Below are 20473 nucleotides of genomic sequence, written 5' to 3'. Positions count from 1 at the left end.
AATGACCCTCATAAAGATTGTCGGTCGGGTCCTCCGCAACTTCTTGCTTCAGTGGGCGGTGATTGTTTCCATGCCTAGGATTTATGCAGTATAAGAGCATAAAAAAAATATCCCAATCCCAAAATATGAAAAGGTTGAAACTGAAGAAGGTGAAGATGAGACATGGAAACAATCATAACCGACGCAGCCGTTGGGCATTAACTTACCAACGTCTGGCTATTTAATTGAGACTATAATAAGAAAGAAATGGAGTGTTTCGGCCATAAGCTCGGGTGAGAGGGAAAACGATGAGGCATTCTATTTCAGACAAAGGTTGCAAGAGAAAACCCAATCCCCGAAGCTCAGGAGCCATTAGTAGGCCCACATTTTTTGCCATTAAATTCAGGTATAAATGATAGAGAATGAGCTCTAAAAGGAGGTGTTTCCACACCTGACTTCTAACCACGGTGACGGTTGAGCATGGTTGGCCTTTCTTATTCCCTTTCACTTGTGGGCTCCTTATACAAGTGATTTCCAAGTTTAGTGATTATTAGTCAAACGGCGCACTTATGATGTGTGAAACCCATTTCAGTAATGACTGTGTGATTCAATTGCCGTATTTATGATCATGACTTTTTCTTTTCGTAATGACCGCACTTAAGATGTATGAAGGCTATTTAAATAATTTCACAAACCCACTGGCTTATGTGTGTTGTACCAAAAGCAACAAATGGTTGCAGATTAATTGCACATACCATAAATACCCATATGTTTCAACAACATAAATTTTTAAATGTCTATAAATAAGTATATTTCGGTTAATATACCTAACCACAAGTTTCCCTCACTTGTACCTATAGTTTGTAAAACACTACAGAATATTTCACATTCCCAAAAAATCCCTGCCTATGCGGTTGAAATGCAACCCCCTCTTTCACCAAAACTCAATCTTATACAGTATAAGGATACATCATTCATACTGCTATACTACTGCTCGTCTCATTTACCTTGCTTACATCCCCCCCCCCCCCCCCCTTTAAAAAAAAAAAAGAAAGAAAAAAATATCCAATTTAAACGGCTTGTCTTTATCTAGTATGAATATTGGATGCGCTTTCAACATGGTGGACTGCAACTCGAATCTTCCAGGGCATGGTCGGCATAGGACCAGGAGCCACAGTTAATGGGCCTCGTGGCAGTGGCTTGGGTTGTTCCTTCATCCTCCGCCCGTGGGTCGTCCAGGAAAGGTTGCCTTCTCGACTCATGGAGCCCCCACGCATCCATCCACAAGTGGAAGCAAGTCTTCTCGCAAGTCACCTGAAGAAATCCTGTGCGTGTCCACAACGGATTCAATTGGCGGAGTGTTAGTAAAAGAAAGGAGGAAAAAACAGTCTCCTCTGAATGAATGAAGGGCACGGAGTAGGAAAAGGGCTTGGGTTGGGTTGTCCATATTCCATAACAGACGCTGGTGTTTGTCACCTTTCTGGGACAATTGGATCCTATCATCGAGTGTCTTGTGATGGCCTTGCTTCTACATCAATACTGCTAGTAATAATAATAATAATATATGTTCTTGAATGAATTAAGGATCAAATTCGCATCTCTCCTTAGTTTATTTTATGTATTTCCGCGGTCACTTGCACTGTTAACCGGCTGTATTGTATGGCTCCCTCCGTCTTCTGATTCCTCCCTATTTTGCATACGCTCTCTTTTTTTCGTTCCCTTTGAAGGTAACTGGTAGTATATTATGGGAGGGGGATTGACGGGGTAAAGTAAAGACGTGCGCTTTTATTAGGATGAAGTCAAGTCGTACCTGGAATGGAGCAATTTGGTTGCTCTGATTTTAAATGTGCATGCATTATTCAAGAAATTGCATAATATTTGGAATGGAGGAGCAATTTCATCATTAAAATGACCAAAAAAACCTCGACTAAAAACAAAATGAATAAAGATATATATATATATATATATATATATATTTACAATTAGAATAATGGACTGTTTTTGTTTTCTTTTGACCAATCGCAAGAACATTTCAACCTCATTAAAAAAAAAAAAAAGAAAAGAAAAATCCCTTCTATTACCGTAAAGAAAATTTTTTTTTGGGGGGTGACTATATGGGTTTCCCATAGTTATGATTGCTATATTTAAAAACTTTTGTTAAAAATAACAAATATTATAGCGATTTAATATATATATAAAATAAAAAATATATTCATAAAAAATTACAATCCCAAATCAACCCGGAACAGGGCATGAAAAATAATTTTCGGGAAAGTGAGGGACCCGCCAAAAGGTCGAGACATGTAACCGTCACATCCTTTTCTTGGGTCTTCAGTCTTTTGCCTGCAAGTGGGCGTGTCTCTCAAATCTGTCTCTGTTTTATTTACTGCTGCTACTAATTACCATCCACCCATCATTATCATCCTACACGCTCTTCTTTCGTGTTTATTAGTTAAACTTAAACTTCATTATTATATTTGGTTGCTGCGGCTGCTTTTAATTACTAATTTTTTTTTTGACTTTTTGTTTTTGTTTTCAAGACAGGGAAAAAAAAAAGGATTAATTACATTCAACCCGCCTTTGTTGTTTTTAATTTTATATCTAACATGACATGAAGCTTCAAAGGGAGCCAAGAATTGCTTAATCCATTTTTTTTTTTTTTTGGTTAACCCTGCATGCACCATCAAAGCTCAAATCAACGGAAAAGGGGGACTTGGTTCTTAAATTAAATATATTTTTAATTAATTTTTTATTATTTTTAAAATTTACATACATCAAGTTCTAAGCAAGTGCTTCGTTTGTTTGGACAGCAGATTATTTGATCAAATATATTTACTTACATCATCATTATAATTTTCAATACATCTCTTTATCTTCCCAATTACCATTTTATTTCACATACATCACTTCACAAATAGTGTTATAGTAAAAAATATTTCAAATAATTTACGATCCAAACAAACCCGAGTCGTAAAAAATCATTTCCAAATAATCCTATGTGTCTTTCTTTCATCTTGTTTGATTCATTTGGGCATGCTGACAGAAGCAATAATGACTTACATATATATATATATAAAGCAATTTACGAACTGTGAATGAACCTCCTTTTCTGAAAAAAATAATAATAATACTAGTAGGCAATATTATTGAGTGCGCTTTTTGGTTTCAAACTGGTTTGGTTAATGATTTGACGCTCTAGTAAAATTTTGAGTTTTCTTAACTAACTTGACAAAATATAGCATCTTTTTGCCTACAATTTCTAACAATTTTAAAGTCATATAATCACCCAGAACTAATATACAATTGTATGGTAAAGATTTTGATTAGATTACGCTTTATAAACACGCTTCGGTGTGTGGAAGCTTAATTAGGTGTCTATGAGCAATCAAATTTCGGTGGCCACGCAAAAAAAAAAAAAAACAAAGAGGTTCTCATCCCTCCGAAAACAAAAGAATAAACAAAAAAAAAAAAAACAATTCGATGCTTATGAGATAAAATAATGATTGAAAATATTTTTATTAAAAACACAAAAGTTTTTCTTTAGAAAACAACAATTCAAGGTTTGTTGAGATTACGAATATGGTATTAATGAAAAACTACACTGTCTGTCTGTCTCTATTCCTTGAACCAAATTTAAAAAAAAAAAAGGAGGGTAGATTTGTCGGGTCCATCTACCATATTTGGCAGCGTAGTGCGGAGTTCTTGCAGCAAACAATACGTGGTTTGGAATAAATTACAGTAGTGGTTAGTAGTAGTAAATTTATTAGCATTGCATCGGTCGGGTCGGGTGCATTTTGTTTGAGATAATAGCTAGAAGTGAATCATGAATCGTCGTATTATTAACTGCACAAATATTAGTCCAATGAACACACAATAAAATTGCATTTCTCACGTACTTTGCTGATTGTGGAAAGACTATGCCAAAATGCTACCACTCCAAAATGCTTGCTTAGTTAAAAAGTCTCCGCGACAGGATGGGAAAGCAATATGCATAATGCAATCCACCAAGAGGCTTGCGGAGGAGGAGGGGCCGTAGCGTCTCTATTCACTGAATCCCCTTTCCACACGGGCATCGGGAGCTGTTCTGGCCTTGACCATTTACTAAGTAGTATCTGGTCAAAGAAGGATTCATTCGACTAGACCCCCTCTTAAATAAACTTAAAGAGAAGCAAGTTACCATATTGGATGTTGCTGCAATATATTTACTAGTCAAAGAAGGGGTGTGAAAAGTTGGGGAAATAGGAGAAGTAAGTGATTGTGATCACAAATAATAAAAAAAGTGTGCTGGATGGACACGTGTAAAGGTCTTTTGTGACCTGGAACTTAAAGACTTCTTAGACATTGAAGTTAAGCGGAACGGAGATAGGAAAAGTTGAGGGGATTTCAAAATGTAAATGTGAATTTAGTTTTTATGAAATAACGTAGAGTTCAATTTACGTTTAATAAAAGATGATGAAATTCAAGGTATGTTAACATAATTTTTATTTCTTTTTGATTGAAAATAGTTATATTTATATTGCATAGTTATATATTTGTTTTTGCACAAGTGACATATTGAAGGATCTTCTCATAATGTATAACTTAGGTGGTTTGTGATGTTATAAAATATTCAATCAAATGTTATTTCTTGTCTTAATTTTAGTTATAACTATGCTACATGTTTATTAAATAGACGTACCATTATGATTAAAGTTAATATTTGATATTTTAGAATGCCATATATTTAAATAGAATAAAATTATTTTGAACATAACATATTAAAATAATTTTGGCACCCCCCAAGGAAAAAATATTGACTTCGTCACTGCCTAGGAGGAAATTGGGACCTATTGCTAACAAAAAATTGTGAAAATTTACCTTTATACCATAATTATTGGAAAAAATCTAATGAACAAATTTTGCAAAAGAAACATTGTTTCTTGTCAACAAATTAAGTAACTAATAAAACCACCTGTAATGTTGCTTTAACATGTTTAATTTATGTTAAATACAAAATCTACTAGTTTTCCTTTCGTAAAAATATAAGTGTAACAATTTTTCAATTTTAGTTACAAACATTTATGTTTTTTTTACATAAATGTAATGATTCAAAGTAAAATGCCCATAAATAACTAGTATTTTGTTGATGTAATGCAAAAAATTCATAAAGAGCTGGTATGTTATGAACACAATCTTTTTTACTTTCACATATTTAAAATTTGTTAAATACAAAATCTGCTAATTTCCCTTTTGTAAAAATATAAGTGTAACAATTTTTCAATTTTAGTTACAAATATTTATGCATTTTATATAAATGTAATGATTCAGAATAAAATGCCCTTAAATAGTTAGTATTTTGTTGATGTAATGCAAAAAACTCATAATGAGCTGGTATGTTATGGGCGTAATCTTTTTTACTTTCACATATTTAAAATTTGTTAAATATAAAATCTACCAGTTTTCCTTTCGTAAAAATATAAGTGTAACACTTTTTAAATTTTAGTTACAAATATTTATGTATTTTACATAAATGTAATGATTCAGAGTAAAATGCTCATAAATAGTTAGTATTTTGTTGATGTAATGTAAAAAATTCATAAAGAATTGGTATGTCATGGGCAATATCTTTTTACTTTCACAAAATCAGTTTATATTAAATACCACCTGCATGGCTGTGTTTAGTACTGCTTACGCTTCCTCTTCGATGTTTTATTTCTAGACCTATTATATTTATGTGAATTCCGTGACACCTCAATACATTTTCAACTTTCGCAGTACGCTTCACGGTCGATGGGCCTATGAACATTTTCAAACTGCCCGCGTCTGTTATAGGTAACACTTGTTTTTTTATAAATATTTTCTTTATCCTCGTACATGTCAGCTTTGTAACGTATCTATTTTTTTGCCATATTCTTTATTTTTTCATACCTGTCTTGTATTAGTTGAATACATTACAGAATTTATCGGAAATGAAATGAAATGAAGCGAAGTAAACCCCATTTCTACTTACCTAGCTCCCCACAAAAACAAGAGGGCTGAGAGGGGGGGGGGGGGGGAGGGGCAAAAAAAAAAAAACAGTCCTAAGTTTTACTTTTACCCACGCCACCCAAGAAGCAAGTAGCACTTGAATCTCATCTAAAGTTTCACAAAGAAACGTACAACTGAAACATTCATCAGTTCTTTACGTCAGGCAGCGTCTGACTGAGTGCTTTTCATTTCTCTGTTGATCACTATTGCAGTGTGAAATCCAAGGATATTCCTCCTCATCTTGTTTGTTGTTCAGCTGAAGTCTTGGAAGAGCAGAAAATATCCACTTTTTTTTTTTTTATATGTATTCTTCTTCTTCTTTAATTTGTGGGAAAAGAAAATGTCACCATCCTTGTAGATACTACTACTCTAAAATTCCTCCAGACCTCTTTTTTTCTTTTTTGGAGGAAATTCCTATAGACCTTAACGTGCATTCAAGAAAAAATGTCGTAACGTTTACTATGCGCCGGTAGTAGCGTTAATGTTCATCATCCTGTTAGTTTTGAAACTAGAGAAATGGCGAACTTGTATCAATTATGTATTAGTACTACCTAGTAAATGAAACCGCAGAAGGGTTTTTTTTTTTTTTTGGTTTCCATTTATTAGGATCAAGATAAAACAAATCAAAAGATTTACTATATAGATTTAAACATTGGGATGGAGAACAAGAAAAAGCGAATGGTGAAAGCGAAAATTCATACGCATACGAAAATGTACGACAAGTTTGTGGTCTAAGAGCTCTAATTTATTAGGCGCAGTTACAACTAAAATAATTATGTATATATATATATATATATATATTATACCACCATTTGGATTTTCGTATTTCATGATTCGTCCATCGTGATTCTATAACCACAGCAGCACCCTTTCTGCAACAACTGTTTATTTGGACGACGTCCCATCTTATTTCTAGCCCTTTTTGTTCCCCCACTAGACGCCGTTTGTTTTGAGGGAGAGTAAAAGAAAGAAAATGATGGGATAAATTGAAATGTTTTTTTTTTTTTGGATGAGGGAAAGGAAAGGAAACGGTAGGGAGAGAATGGAAATGACGGGAAAATAAATCATAATTCCTAAGAAAATCTGTGTATTTACAAATTAGATTTTTATACTATAGATAAAAATGTGATTAACATGTGATAATTTCTTTTCCTTTCCGTTCCTTTCATTTTTTACTTCAAATAATAAAAATATTTTCAATAATTTCTTTCGCATTTAATTCCAATAAAAAAAAGGGATGGAATCCGCTTTTCTCCGCTCTTTTTTTTTTTTTTTTTCTTTCCACTAGTGTTCTCTCATTTCCTTTCCTTTTATCCAAAAGGTGCCTTGAGAGAATTACGTGCTTCTCAATTCATGTCCCTCTGTTTGGATTGTAAATTATTTGAGATATTTTTACTGTAGCACTTTTTGTGATGTGATGTATGTGAGATAAAAAGGTAATTGAAAAGATAAAAAGGTGCACTGAAAATTGTAACGATGATATAAGCAAATAAATTTTGACTAATAATTCTCTATCCTGCGTAATTGGGCGAGCTTGACGGTATATCTTGCGGTCAAATTAATTTAAAACTCTCCTGGATTGAAAAAGTGAGAAATACTTCAAATACTGGACGGAAGTGAGAGGTACAATGAACAGAATCTTGCAACTGTTGAATTTGTTATTAAAGGAAGAAAAGAGAGAGAGAGAATGTGATGAATAAAAATCTTCCTAAGCAAGTGCTGGGGGAGGGGCAGGAGATGAGATGATACGGCAGTCGTTTGGCTTTCGAGATTTTCGACCAAAGTGGATCATTCGTCAATGAACTTTATTGCATGGTGGGGTCTCCGGATGTTCCTCTTCGGTAGCCTAATTGAAATTTTATGATTGCTAATTTTCCGAGTTTAATGTATTATATCTATTTAACGTGTGTGAAGTAAAAAAAATATATTTGTTTATAAAATACGTAAAAAATTTTCTACGAAAAATCATAATCCAAACATCAAAAGGTCCTCTATATGTATATATATACCCACAATAAGTGTATTATATGCCCAGAGTAATCAGTAGTAACTGGCCATGGGATAATTTCGGTATTCCAATCTTGATTTGATAGTCTTGTGTGTCGGCTACTGTGTGTATATTATTACGATTGATTGCATCCAACAATAATAATATATATATTATTTTCTCTGTGTATTAAAAATAAATCTTATTTTCTTTTTTGTATGAATTGGAGAAGTTCTTATCAAACCCCTCTCCTCCCTCCCTCCTAAAAAAAAAGGTGATCGCTGTCATGTATATTTACATAAATTAACACGTATATATATACTCACTTAAAAATGTAAAAAATAAAATAATTTATCACATGCTTAATTAACTGGCCAAGCAGATAAAGGACCCTGCATTAGGCATCCAAGGCAGCATTGTCCTCACTGTTAGATATCCAAAAAAAAAAAAAAAAAAAAAAACCAAAGAAAGAAAGAAAAAAAAAATGGTTGGGGGAATGTTTTTATATATTGCAAAACTCTCTCGTATTCTCGATACTGTCTTGTTTGGATTGTATTTTTTTGAATTTTTTGTAAAAAAATTACTATAGCGATTTGATATATAAAGTAAAAAAATAATTTAAAAATATATTTACGAAAAATGTAATAAATTTTCTTTGAAAAATAGCTGTCCGAGCACAGTGTGTCCGAAACATAAGAAGAGCTTCCCACATAGCTGGCGACAGCATATGTTTTATTATTGTGTGAAATCGGAAACTCGTAAATCTATTCCGTATTATTGTTGTTAAAATGTCTTACTCTCAGAGGTCTCCCTGTGACCGTCAATTCGTCCCATCCTACGAACATTAAAATAGGAGTGTTTGGATACCAAAATTATTTCAAATAATATTTCGCTTGCATCACAAATATATTTTTCAACCTATCATTTTATATTCCCAATCACCTTTTTATCTCACATACATCATATCACAAAAAGTGCTACAGTAATTATTCCAAATAATATTTCAAATAATACACTATCCAGAGTCGGAGAAGAGAATGAAATAAAATGAGACCCACGCACAATATTTTTTTATTTTTCGTGTTTTGCTCAAGACTTTAGGGCTCCTTCCTTTGTTTAAAAAAAAAAAAAAGAAAAAAAAGAAAAATCTGTATCGCTGAGAAGATGAAAAGACAGTAGTCTTATTTGTTTACCTCTTGTTAACTTTTTTTTCAAGTTATGTATATGCTTATTTTTTTTTACACTTTTTTTTTTTTTTTAAAAAAAAAAAAAAGCTTTAAATTCAATATTATAGTTATTGTCAACTCAGCACACTTTAGGCACTGAACCGCTAGACTAGTTTGATACTATAATCGTAGCATCTCTCTAGAGACATGAATGATGAATTCGTGACAAATAGTCCTAATTCTTCCGATTACTACCACGAATTAAATTAGCAGCAGAGTATCATTTTGCATCCAGACCCTGCGGAAGAATTTCGAACCTGCAAATGTTGCATGCCTTTCATAACATTATAGCCCTTGAGATATCTATTTATTGATGGATGTGGGAACTGATTGTTTGTCCCGTTGTTGATTATAACCTGGAAATGTTTGTTACGTTTTTCGTAAATATATATTTTTTAATTTATTATATATTAAATCGTTACAGTAATTATTTTATAATGAATGGAATTCATCGCAGTGGAGAAGCAAATGAGTACCAAGTGGTACTGCCCGTATTTATTACCATTCATTAAGAGGACGATGGAAACTAAAACGACATACACAATTGAGCAGAGCTGGCCAAAAAAAAAAAAAAAAGGGATTGTCGACCACCCTGAGTCTGAATTTCTGATTATCAATTTTTTTTAATCATTATCATTGTCAAGTAATGTCAACACTACTACACCAAAAAGGATCTTGTCGTGTAGTGCTGGATTGGAGAGTTAGGGCCAGCAATTTCAATAAATAATAACAATAATAATAATAAAAAAGAAATGGGCCCAAATTAGACATTTTCCACGTCCTCCACTCACAAAAATCACCAATAAAGAATGTACTACTTACTACTAACGTAAGAATCCTAACTACAAAACCCTTCCCCCCAAACAAAAAAAAAGGGGCAAACTGTGAGAGTGCAGGGCAGGTATAGGATAGGATGACAGCTTTGTCCGGTAGAAACACAAGCCTTCCTCCCCATCGGACAAGAACCGCCAAGAACGGTTGCAGGCGCAATCTTTTCTGACGATTTTGATCATTTTTAATAGCGCGTAACTTTGATTGCATATGACGTAATTTTATTTGTATAACGTATAATTTTAGTACAAAATTCTATAAGTCTCTCACACGTTATGAAAATCGATGTACAACTAGTGATTTGGATCGCATAATTTTTTTTTAGCCAAAATCTGACCGTAAACAGTTCAGGAGCCGTCATCAGAATGACCGCTCCAGCCCCTCTTCCCTCCCCATCCATGTTCTCTTCTTTCTCTCTGTTAGGTTAACACTAGCAGTAGTACAAGTACTTCTTTTCCATTTTAATCGAAACATTTTAGCAAATCTTTATCTATACCCTTCGACTATTTCTGGGTAGATTGTTTTTTTTTTTTATACAAGCATTTTCTTTCCATTTTACCCGTAAGATTTAGCAAATATTTATCTCGACTTATTTATAGAAAAAAAAGTATGGGTGATTTTGCTTTTGTTCACCACCACGTTTTAAGACAAGTCTGTCAGTCCATGAGTCTCAACTTTTTACAAAAAAAAAAAAAAAATGATTCATCCTTACCAACTCACTTGATATGTGTTGACAATAATATCTAGCTAAACTAAAAGGCCAGTTGGACTACACTTCTTGAAAAGTTTTTGAGAAATGATTACTATAACACTTTTTTTTAAGGTGTGATATATGCGAGATAAAAAATAATTAAAAAAATATGTAAAAAAAAATATCACAAAAAATGTAAAAGTTTTTCACAAAAATTAACGGTCCAAATAAGGACTAAGCCAGTGGTTAAGTATTGTAGAAATCAACATGTGTTGGCTCACTTAATAAGAAAGGACAACATTCTATAAGAAATTGTGTGCTTAAATCTTGCTGCTAAGAGAGGATGTGAGAAATGTTTTGGTAAATAATATACAATAAACTATTTTTACGAAATAAAAAAGGAATAAGTATTGGTAACACTTCATATACAATATGAAATATTCAAGCAATTAAGTTAAACTCTTGCATGACATGACAAGGAACATAGAATTTGTTTGTTTGTTAGGAAATCTAGGTGAGTCGAAAAGAATTTTCACATTATTTACAAATATATTTTCAATTGTTTTTTCAATCTTTAAATTTATTTCTTATATCACAAAAAAATAACATCACATAACAAAAGCTCAAATTTAAATTCATACAAAAAATGTTGTCACATAATCTTGAATTGAATCCGATTTTAACACAGTTTAAGATAAAGTAATTAAAGCAGGAGAGAAGGTTATATAGGGTAATATAACCAGAAAAAAAAGAAAAAAACCGAAAACACAGAAAAGGTAAATGAAAAGAGAAATCTTAATAGTGAATATTTATCCATATCTCACGCATATTCACCATAGTGAAAGGGGAAGAGGGGAAAAAAAGGGGTGAATCATTTATTGGGGGGGGGGGCATTGGTGGTGGTTGGGGTATGGGGACTGTTAAAATGTACAAACAGACCTGCTTTTTGGTGCTGAGAGAAGGAACCTGATGCTCCTTTTTGATGTGTGAGTGGGTGGTGCTTGTTTTCTTCATCAAACTGTACATACAATAATCATACTTCAACAAAACATTTTATATATTTCATATTGCTCCTCTTCCCCTCTTCCGCTCCTCCTCCTCCTCCTCCTACTCATCTTTCTCTCTCCTACTTTTGTTTTCTTCCTCTTTAGTCTCCCTGTGCCCATATTAATATCCCAGATAAGTTTTATTCTCCTTTTCTTTCTTGACCTCATTTTCTTGCTCTCCTCCGTATTTCCAATAAAAAAAAGCGCTTTCGTTTCAGGTACCACCATTGAGGTCTGTAGATTCTTGTAGGATGTTCTCTAGATTTCTCTGATCTGTTTTTTTCTCACTTCTCTCTCTTGTTTGCGCTTCAAAATCTAGTCTTGCTCAATATATTTTTGTTGTTCCAAAATTTCTTCTTTTTGAGGTTTGATTTCATCTGGAAAATTTTGGCTGTTGACGTATATGAGTGGAATGGACTTCCATTACTTTACTTTTGCTAAACTCGACTTGGGTTTTGTTGAAGTTTGAAAAGCGAAGCTTCGTGGTGATTTTATGATCGGTGAACTTTGGAAGTCTTGATCAAAGCTAACAAATCTGGTCTATTATTCTGGTGTTTTCGGGAGTTGTACTTTTTGCTACTAAGATTTCGCTGTCTTTGGCAAATGGTATTAGGTGTCTACCTTGTTTACTGTTCACTCTAACTGACTAAAGGTTTGATTTTGCTTTCTGGGCTTTGTTCCTTTTACCTTAAAATTCTATCCTCCAGTTGAATCTAAATCTTCCTCCTGTGACCAAAGATTTGATTTTTATTGTATTTGTGAACCGAGGGTGGGGTTGTGGGACTTCTCATTTCTCTTGTTCATTTTCCGGAATCCCCTCATCCCATCTGTAGTCTTTCTTCTCTATTAATAATCTGATACTCTAGTAATCTTGATTTGATTTGAGAGCGGTAAAGTGCTTGGTTGTTTCCCATCTCAAAAAGCTTTAGAAAATTCACACTACTATGTACTTTTGTCTTGGTTTGCCCACATAAAATAACGTCACTGAGGCTCTTCTTGATCTTCGTTTCACCCATTCATTTACATCATCTTTTGCTAGAGGGGCTTGTTGAGTTTCCAAATTTGTTCTTTCCTTGTTCAATCAGGCTCTTGATGATTCAGTTTATGTAGCTTTCCAGCTGCTTCAAGTTTACTACTTTCTAGTCTTCCTCACATAAAATAACGTTTGCCTTTGAAACTTCTGCTGATGGTTTGCAGGGAGAAATGGATGAAGAAAGAAGACATCTTTAGGCGGAGTTGTGGTCGTTGTTGTTCTTTCGATCTTTTATTGCTGCTGCTGGAGGTGGTGGTGGTGGGGTTTGAGTTTGGGAAATTCGTGACAACAATTTCAAAGGGCCTCCTTAGGCTACTGTTATGCTGAAGGCTAAGAAGCTCAAGATATTAAGTTTGGACTGTGGAGGAGATACTAGTAGTCGTAGTTCTTGTGACTGTTTGCAAGACAGCACAAGAGGGGAGAAGCTTATCAGCAGATGTTATCCGTTGAAAACCCTCCACGAGATCCTTCCCAAATCTCACAACTGAATTCTAGTAGTGATGAGAAGGCTTCTTCTGATAAGCAGCAGCCTCATCTAGTAGATCTGTTGAAATCAGACCTTGATGACCACAACAAAGACATCCACAACCCAACCCCAAAATTCTCCATAAGGTAAAAAATTTCAGCAACTTTTGATTCATCTCCTTTCTTGCTGTTGTCCTATTCCTTTTGTGGTTGTTTCTTTCATGGCCTTGGAGACTTGCTGGAAGAAGGGATCTCTCTTTCGTCGCCTGAGCGTTTCTCTTCTCATGTCAGATCCAAATCCATTTTCTTGTATGGGATTTAAGCTTAAGCAGTTTGTGGCTCCCGGATGGTCCTCCCATTCCATCGATGATGTTTGATGAGCGCTGTTGGGTTGTCCTTGACCAACTGGAGGGAGGGGTGGAGTAAATTTTATTTTCTTCTGATATTTAGATACAGGCCTTTCTCTGGGGTAAATTTGTGCCCTGGATTTCTAGAGGATGAATCTCTTCCTAAACCCTTCTCTAATCCCAGCCAAAGAACGTCTGACTTGTAATAACATATCATTTTCCTCTTAAACCTCGTCATCCCAAATGGTATTTATCTGATACTAAGCTCGAACATCAGTATCCTTACTATACCGTATCACCACAGTACAATAGTACGTCGTAGCATGTTTCTTATTCCTCCCATGTCAAGAGAGGTTGTTTCTTGATACATGATGGGTGTCTCTTGTGGAGGTTTCGCTGGTTCATTTGTTCTGGCTATTTGACATGTGATATGAAGGTCTCCCAAACATTGCAGCACTTTAATATATACATGTGCTTTGAGGTGGAGATATAATCTATTTCATTGACATGCTTGGATCTGAGTTTTAACAACAATTTTGGGTTGTTGCAGGGATTATGTTTTTAACACCAGGGGCAAAGATATAAAGAACAGTTGGCCATTCTCTCAAGAAAATCTGCAACTTTGTTTGAAGCATGGTGTGACGAACTTGTTACCTCCTTTTCAGTCTTCTGACACACTGAGAAACCCATCGCTTGAGAGTTTCCAAGTTAGTAGCTTTTTGAGTGAGAAGGAAAATACAAGCAATTCGAATGGGGAACCCTCTGGACAAAGTGATCGTGTTGTGCTCGTTGACTCCAGGAACGCCGGATGTAACCCAAAACTAGCTGAGGATTGTTCGAATACAAATCCAAGTGGATCTGAAGGAGACAAAGAGTTTCCGTCAACAATTACAAGTCAATCTTGTTCTGCAATTGATTCAGTTCCTACCAACAAGAGTCCTAGCTTGGAATCGGAAACAGATATCTTGCCAGAAGTATCGGTTGCAAAACCTGAGGTAATTTCATCTGCAGAGAATACCAACACACAAGCGCCTGCTAAGAAGTGCAGGCTGATAGTCAAATTGAGCAACATAGCAAATTCAAGCACAAAAGAAGATACTGCAGTAAACAACTTTTTGGTTTCTGAAGCGATGGCTTCGAAAATTTGCCCAGTTTGCAAAACTTTCTCATCATCTTCGAATACCACCTTGAATGCCCACATTGATCAATGCCTTTCTGGGGAATCAACAACTAAGCGGACAACAAATTCAAAGGTGATTAAGCATAGGGTAAAGCCCAGGAAGATGAAGTCCATGGTTGAAATCTATGTGACAGCCGCGCCATGTACGTTGGAGGAGCTTGATCGAAGAAATGGGACAAACTGGGCCACAAACTCAATTTTGCCTGCTCAAGAGGTTTCGACCTCTGTTGATCAGAAAAAGGAAGGATCATCTCCCACTAATCTTGAGGAGACTCCTGATGAAGGTGCTGTCTACATTGATGCCAACGGTACAAAGGTTCGAATTTTATCGAAATCCAATGATCCATCAGTGTTCTCGAAGGTACTGAACGGTCAGCTACTGAAGAGATCCATAAATCGAGATAAGGTACATAAACATCTTTCAGCAAAGAAAAAGAAGAAGCAAAATCAGGTTCAGAAACAGCGCAAGATTCTGAAACACGGCAAAAAGATTTGTCCCCAGTCTCATCATTCTTCTAAGGTACTTCCACTCAGTTTTTGCGCACTTTATTGCCATCTGTAGTACAATTCGTCTAATATGCTACTTTTTTAGCTCGTGTTTTGAAGCACACGTTATCATATTCTTAAAACCTTGTGTGTGATTCTATGCGTGTAAGAATTAGAGTGGAACTTGTTGATCTCATGTGCTAAAACCATGTTCTGTGGTTTGCAATTGTTAGAATTTGGATTTAGGCGTGTTACTGTTATACCTGTATTTCACATTTCATACCTTTCTGTTGTACTTTTCCTGGCAATTGATACAAAAATTTGGGCTATAAGATTTCATTTTTTTTTTTTGAACAGGTCAATAATTATCAAGATAGAAACTTCTCTGAAGAGGAAGGCCTTGGGAAAGTGGAATGCGTAAGACAGTGGATCAAAGCTCAGGGTGAGGTCAAATTCAGTAGACCAGACATGATACAAGGGTGGGCATGCTCAAAGCGAACTGGTCTGACCAAGAAGTTCAACGACAGGGATGATAATCAGCATTCTGGAAGTTGGGATGATAGGGACTTGGCAGTGGAAAATAATCAGTTGTCCCTATGTGATTCTCGTGTAAAGAAGAGCTTTGAGAGAACTGAAAAAATATGTGAAAATTCGCTTCCTTCTCCTAGTAGCAGCAAACGAATTGATATTTCATCATCTCTTGAGCACAATGAAGATTATAGGGAGCAGCTAAGAAAGAGACCGGGACCTTCTTCAGTGCAGTCTCATGCCTCTCATGACAGGAAGAGGTCTAAGGTGTTGCCGAGATATCCTGACAACAAAGTAAAGCAAACAAGGAGCAACGAACATCATAATCAGGAAGATCTTGTATCATTGCTGAGCAAGAGAAAAATTGAGATGAGTGCAGGTGTAGGTAGAAATGCTGATCATCCTGTTGTTGACCCAAAAGTATCTGCTAAAGCTAGGAGGTTTTCATCATTGAGGAAGAAGCTACCAACTGGTCGGAAATCTATGCCCGCCTCCAAATTTAATTTGAAGGGTAAGTGTTCACCTTCTAAGAAGTTTAGGGATGGGGATAAAATTGAAAGGACTTGCCACATAGAATCTGTTGAGGGAAATGGGGTCTCAAAAATTAGAAAAAGTGGAGGGGGGAGCATGGTATCCAGAAAGGAGGAAACCATGGCTTTGAAGATTTCACATTCAGAGTCAATGTCTTATCATTATGATGCTGGGGATCACGATAGTTCTTTTAAGCTTGCTAGTCTGACAGCAGGTAAATGTGGTGTTGCGGAGTCTGCTGGAAAGGACATTTGTCATACTCATGCGGAAAAGTTTGATATTGAGCCACCCTCTGAAGTTGCTTCTGGGAGAACATTTATGGATTTTAGAAACTCTTTGGATGCTGGATTCCATGGGCTGGCTGGTTCATCTGATGCACACCGTGACTCGCATAGATTTATTGAGGCATACAAGGAAGCTCCTCTTTTTGAAGCTGAAGCTCCAACTACTTCAGCTGAGCCAATTTTGAATGGTGGGCCGGAGATGTTTTCTGTAGCTGAAGTACCTGAGCATATGATTAGGGAGGATGTGCATGTGATGGCGGAGCCAGACTCTAGCGATGGGCATGGGAATTATTTCACTGAGGTTGATCCAATACCCATACCAGGACCCCCAGGATCCTTTTTACCTAGTCCAGGGCATATGGACTCAGAAGATATTCAAGGCAATTCATCATTAACCTCGAGCAGGGTTCAGTCTTCTGATGATCATCAAGAGTTAGTTGACCATTCATCAGATTCTCCTGTTTCTGCAACTTCAACGATCTCAAACTCTAATTTGGCAAGATCTGATTCAAAATCTTCAGGAAAGTTGTCGGTAGGGCATCCTCCTTTTTTGGATGAGATGCGATCTGGTTGCATTTCTGCTGCTAATGGTGATCCTAGTCTGGAGAATTCTTCAGCAGCTCTGAAGCCCAGTGATGCTGGAATACAAAGAGTAAGTCTCGACGAGCTGAAAGTCAGTTCTTCCATCACAGAAAAGGGGGCATTCAGATTTAGTAGTGATCAGCCTTGTTGTTGCTCACGAAAAGAAGGATTCACACAAAATGTTTCTTTGCGCTCTCAAGAATCACAACTTTTACGGAGACGTAGCACGGCTGCAGCCATAGTTCCTGCCAGTGGAAAGGAATTGGCTGGTGATATTGACAGAAGTTTGGACAGTTTGAGGTCTGAAATATCATCTATCAGTGGCCTAAGTCCAAGACCTGAGACTGCTGTTAGATCAACTATGGGACATAGTCTTTCGAGAGTTTCTGCTGATTCTGATGTTAAGTTCCCGAATCGTGATGACAGTGAACCTTGCTGCCCATCTGCTTCCAATCCTGTTCTCAGGCTCATGGGGAAGAATTTATTGGTTGTCAAGAAGGAGGAAAGCATCTCCCCACAGATTAAACCATGTCAGCTGAGTTCTATGATTAGCCATACAAACCCACCATTTGTAGCACTTTCAGGAGTCTCTGTTGGCAATGCTCGCACTGATAACCAGCGTATTGGTCATCATATGGTTTCGCAGAGTCCCTTTTATACTGATCAGGCAGAAAGTAGGAAAGAAGTTATGCAACATCCTGAGATGAGGTGGTCTGATGGGTTAGGAAGTCATGATAATATGGGAATACTTCATTTGTCTCCTCTTGCATCCCATGCTGCCCTTTCAAGTAGAGGTGCAGTGAGAGGAGGTTTCATGGGAACCTCAATGCATCATGACTATATGGCTGGATGCCACTTGACCATTGAAAAACGTCAACCACTAAACAGACTGGACTCTTCAATCACTTGCGATGTGGATAAATTTGTGGAAAGTCCCAACTTTAGATGGAGGAGTGCAAATACTACTGCAAATGCCATTAAGGAAATCATAGTTATTGATGATACTCCTGAAAATGAGGTTAATTCAACAGTTGCAACTCACAGTGAAGGCATGATACACGGTATGGGATCATGTTCAGGTGGCAAACAAATAATGATGGCCTCAGCATGTGATTCACGGCATGCGAGTAGTTTCCATAGTTATCAGCAATTCGAGGCAGCAGCTACTTTCAACGAATCATCAGTTGATGCGAGTTTCTGGATGCCACCTCCCAGTCCCAGCGGAGTAGATAAAAGTGCTGTTAAGTGGAATTGGACCCCCGAAGGTTCAAATTCATTGCATGCAAGTCCCTTAGCCTCTGCCGCTCAACAGCGATCTAAACTGTATAGTTCTTCCAACTTTTAGTGGCCTGCAAGGTTCACCAAGTGTAGTCAGTTACATGCAGCAGGTGCTTGGCTGGGAATCAACATGTGCTGAAATATCAAGATCATGTCCCTTGATTGCAGAAGCTTCAGTGATTAGGAAATGCATGGAGTATGGCAGGTTGATGAGAGAACCAGCAATGATGACAGATGAGTTCTTCAATTGGGTTCTACTTTAGTATTGTTGCTAAAAGTTGTAGGAGTACTCAAAAAAAGTTTGATAGGTTTAAGCAGTTTTCTGAGGCTTCTCTGTAGCAACTCCTGAATTTCCCAAAGGCAAATGGCAAATGCACAAGCAACATTTGAATAACGAGTTAACCTAAGCAAACTGAAAAGTTAATGGGAGGTGCATGTTTGCATTTTATGATGCTTCCGTCTTCAACCTCTTTGCACGTCTTACCGGATGTGCATCTTTGGCTGTTTTGGGTATTATGACATAGCATCTAATATCAAGCAGGAGATTGTTAGTATAATTGATAATTTCATATTTTAAAAAATGATTGAGTTTGCTCCAAGGTTTCCTTCATAAATTTTAGCGAAGATATCATCAAGTGAATATGTCTATATATTGCGTAATAGTTTGTGATGGAGCATCTCATGCATGAAGAGATGATCTCGTGGTAGCAACTTTTTGTCCGTGACAGAAGCTACTCTTCAACGCAGGTTGCAAAACATATCGTTTCATTTGCTGCCATCTGCATCTCTAATTAACTACCGCGAACTTATGAATTCTACTATTCTTCCAGTATAATATGAAATTTCATCAAGAGAAAATGGGTTTTGTTATAATAATATAAATCTTTTGTTACAATAATATAGTATAATAACATCGTCACTTTAATTCGTTTACACCATTCTCACTATACTAAACCTAACAAGAAGAGATGCGATCAGACAGTGAGCAAGGAGTGAGTTCGAATCGTGAGGGATTTGGATTGAGAAAATCATGAAAGCTGAGCCTCGAATAAACTCATGCAGGAGGAGGGAAAGATGGATATAGCCGGAAAGGATGAAGGAACCAACCACCTCCTGCATTCTCTGAACTATCTAACACCAGTTGTCCACTGCCACTGCCACTGCCACTGCCGATGTGGGCTATGTTTTCTTGAACCTGTGTACGTACGTAGGCACTACTTACTCATGGATTGTATTATTGCACGTAACTGGTTATATATATATGTATCTATATAGAGTACTACGTAGGAGTAACACATAAGTAGTCTAGTATAGATATTCTAACTCGTGGCCCCTATCGTATCAAATATGGGATTTTTCCACCAACCCGAGGACCCATTTGAGGGATCCATAGAATGACTCATTGTGAGGGATATATACGTATGTATATTTATCAGATATTTATTAGGTTTCCTTCCTCTCCTTTCTCTCTTCCTCATGTTTGTTTTTGTCGTTACCAGAAAATTACGTTACAAAGAAAAGACCAAACAAAACCTTTCCCCTGATCCTAGCTATAGCATGAAATATAGCCGTTACAGAAAAACATAGAACTGCTACTACTTATGATGGTAGGATGAGTAGCAATAGCAGCAGTGGCTACTGACTCGTACGGCACCCGCGTGTGTTAGTACTTAGCACTTAGTAGTGTGTCTTCTTGAGTCTAAAGAGAGAAGTTGGTCAAAAGTTTTGACAAAAGAGATAAGGGTGTCATGCAAAGCTTCAATCATGGCCGCTGGATTCACCATTACCTACATCTCATCTCTTCTCATGTGATAATGATACACTATAGTAGTGTTTTTCTTTTTCTTTTTTTGGCTTCAATTCAATTTTTATAGGGCACGATACTACTCTTTTTCTTCCTTGCGGCTCCATCATCATCATCATCATCATCATCTTTTTTGTGCCTTTCTTCTCTTGAAACTAACTGCCTTTGTCCGCTAAGGCCGTACTGCTG

General features: G+C 36.3%; 1 protein-coding gene across 3 annotated transcripts; it reads left to right on the top strand.

Moving 5' to 3' along the window:
• The first annotated feature begins 11631 nt into the window (after positions 1-11631).
• On the top strand, positions 11632-18931 carry LOC140007898 (uncharacterized). 3 transcript variants are annotated; one of them, XM_072051554.1, is made up of 4 exons: positions 11632-11998; positions 12964-13411; positions 14162-15311; positions 15635-18931. In XM_072051554.1, the coding sequence occupies exons 2-4, from the start codon at positions 13236-13238 to the stop codon at positions 18545-18547; spliced, it is 4239 nt and encodes a 1412-aa protein (XP_071907655.1). In that variant the 5' UTR covers positions 11632-11998; positions 12964-13235; the 3' UTR covers positions 18548-18931. The 3 variants fall into 3 exon arrangements, with proteins under 3 accessions (XP_071907655.1, XP_071907654.1, XP_071907656.1); XM_072051553.1 differs by having other exon boundaries at positions 11634-12418; XM_072051555.1 differs by having other exon boundaries at positions 11669-11984.
• Positions 18932-20473: the final 1542 nt, after the last annotated feature.

This window comes from Coffea arabica, chromosome 5c, assembly GCF_036785885.1.
Source record: "Coffea arabica cultivar ET-39 chromosome 5c, Coffea Arabica ET-39 HiFi, whole genome shotgun sequence".
Classification (NCBI taxonomy): Eukaryota; Viridiplantae; Streptophyta; class Magnoliopsida; order Gentianales; family Rubiaceae; genus Coffea; species Coffea arabica.
Note: the sequence above shows the minus strand (reverse complement) of the source record. Positions and strands in the feature narration are given on the sequence as shown.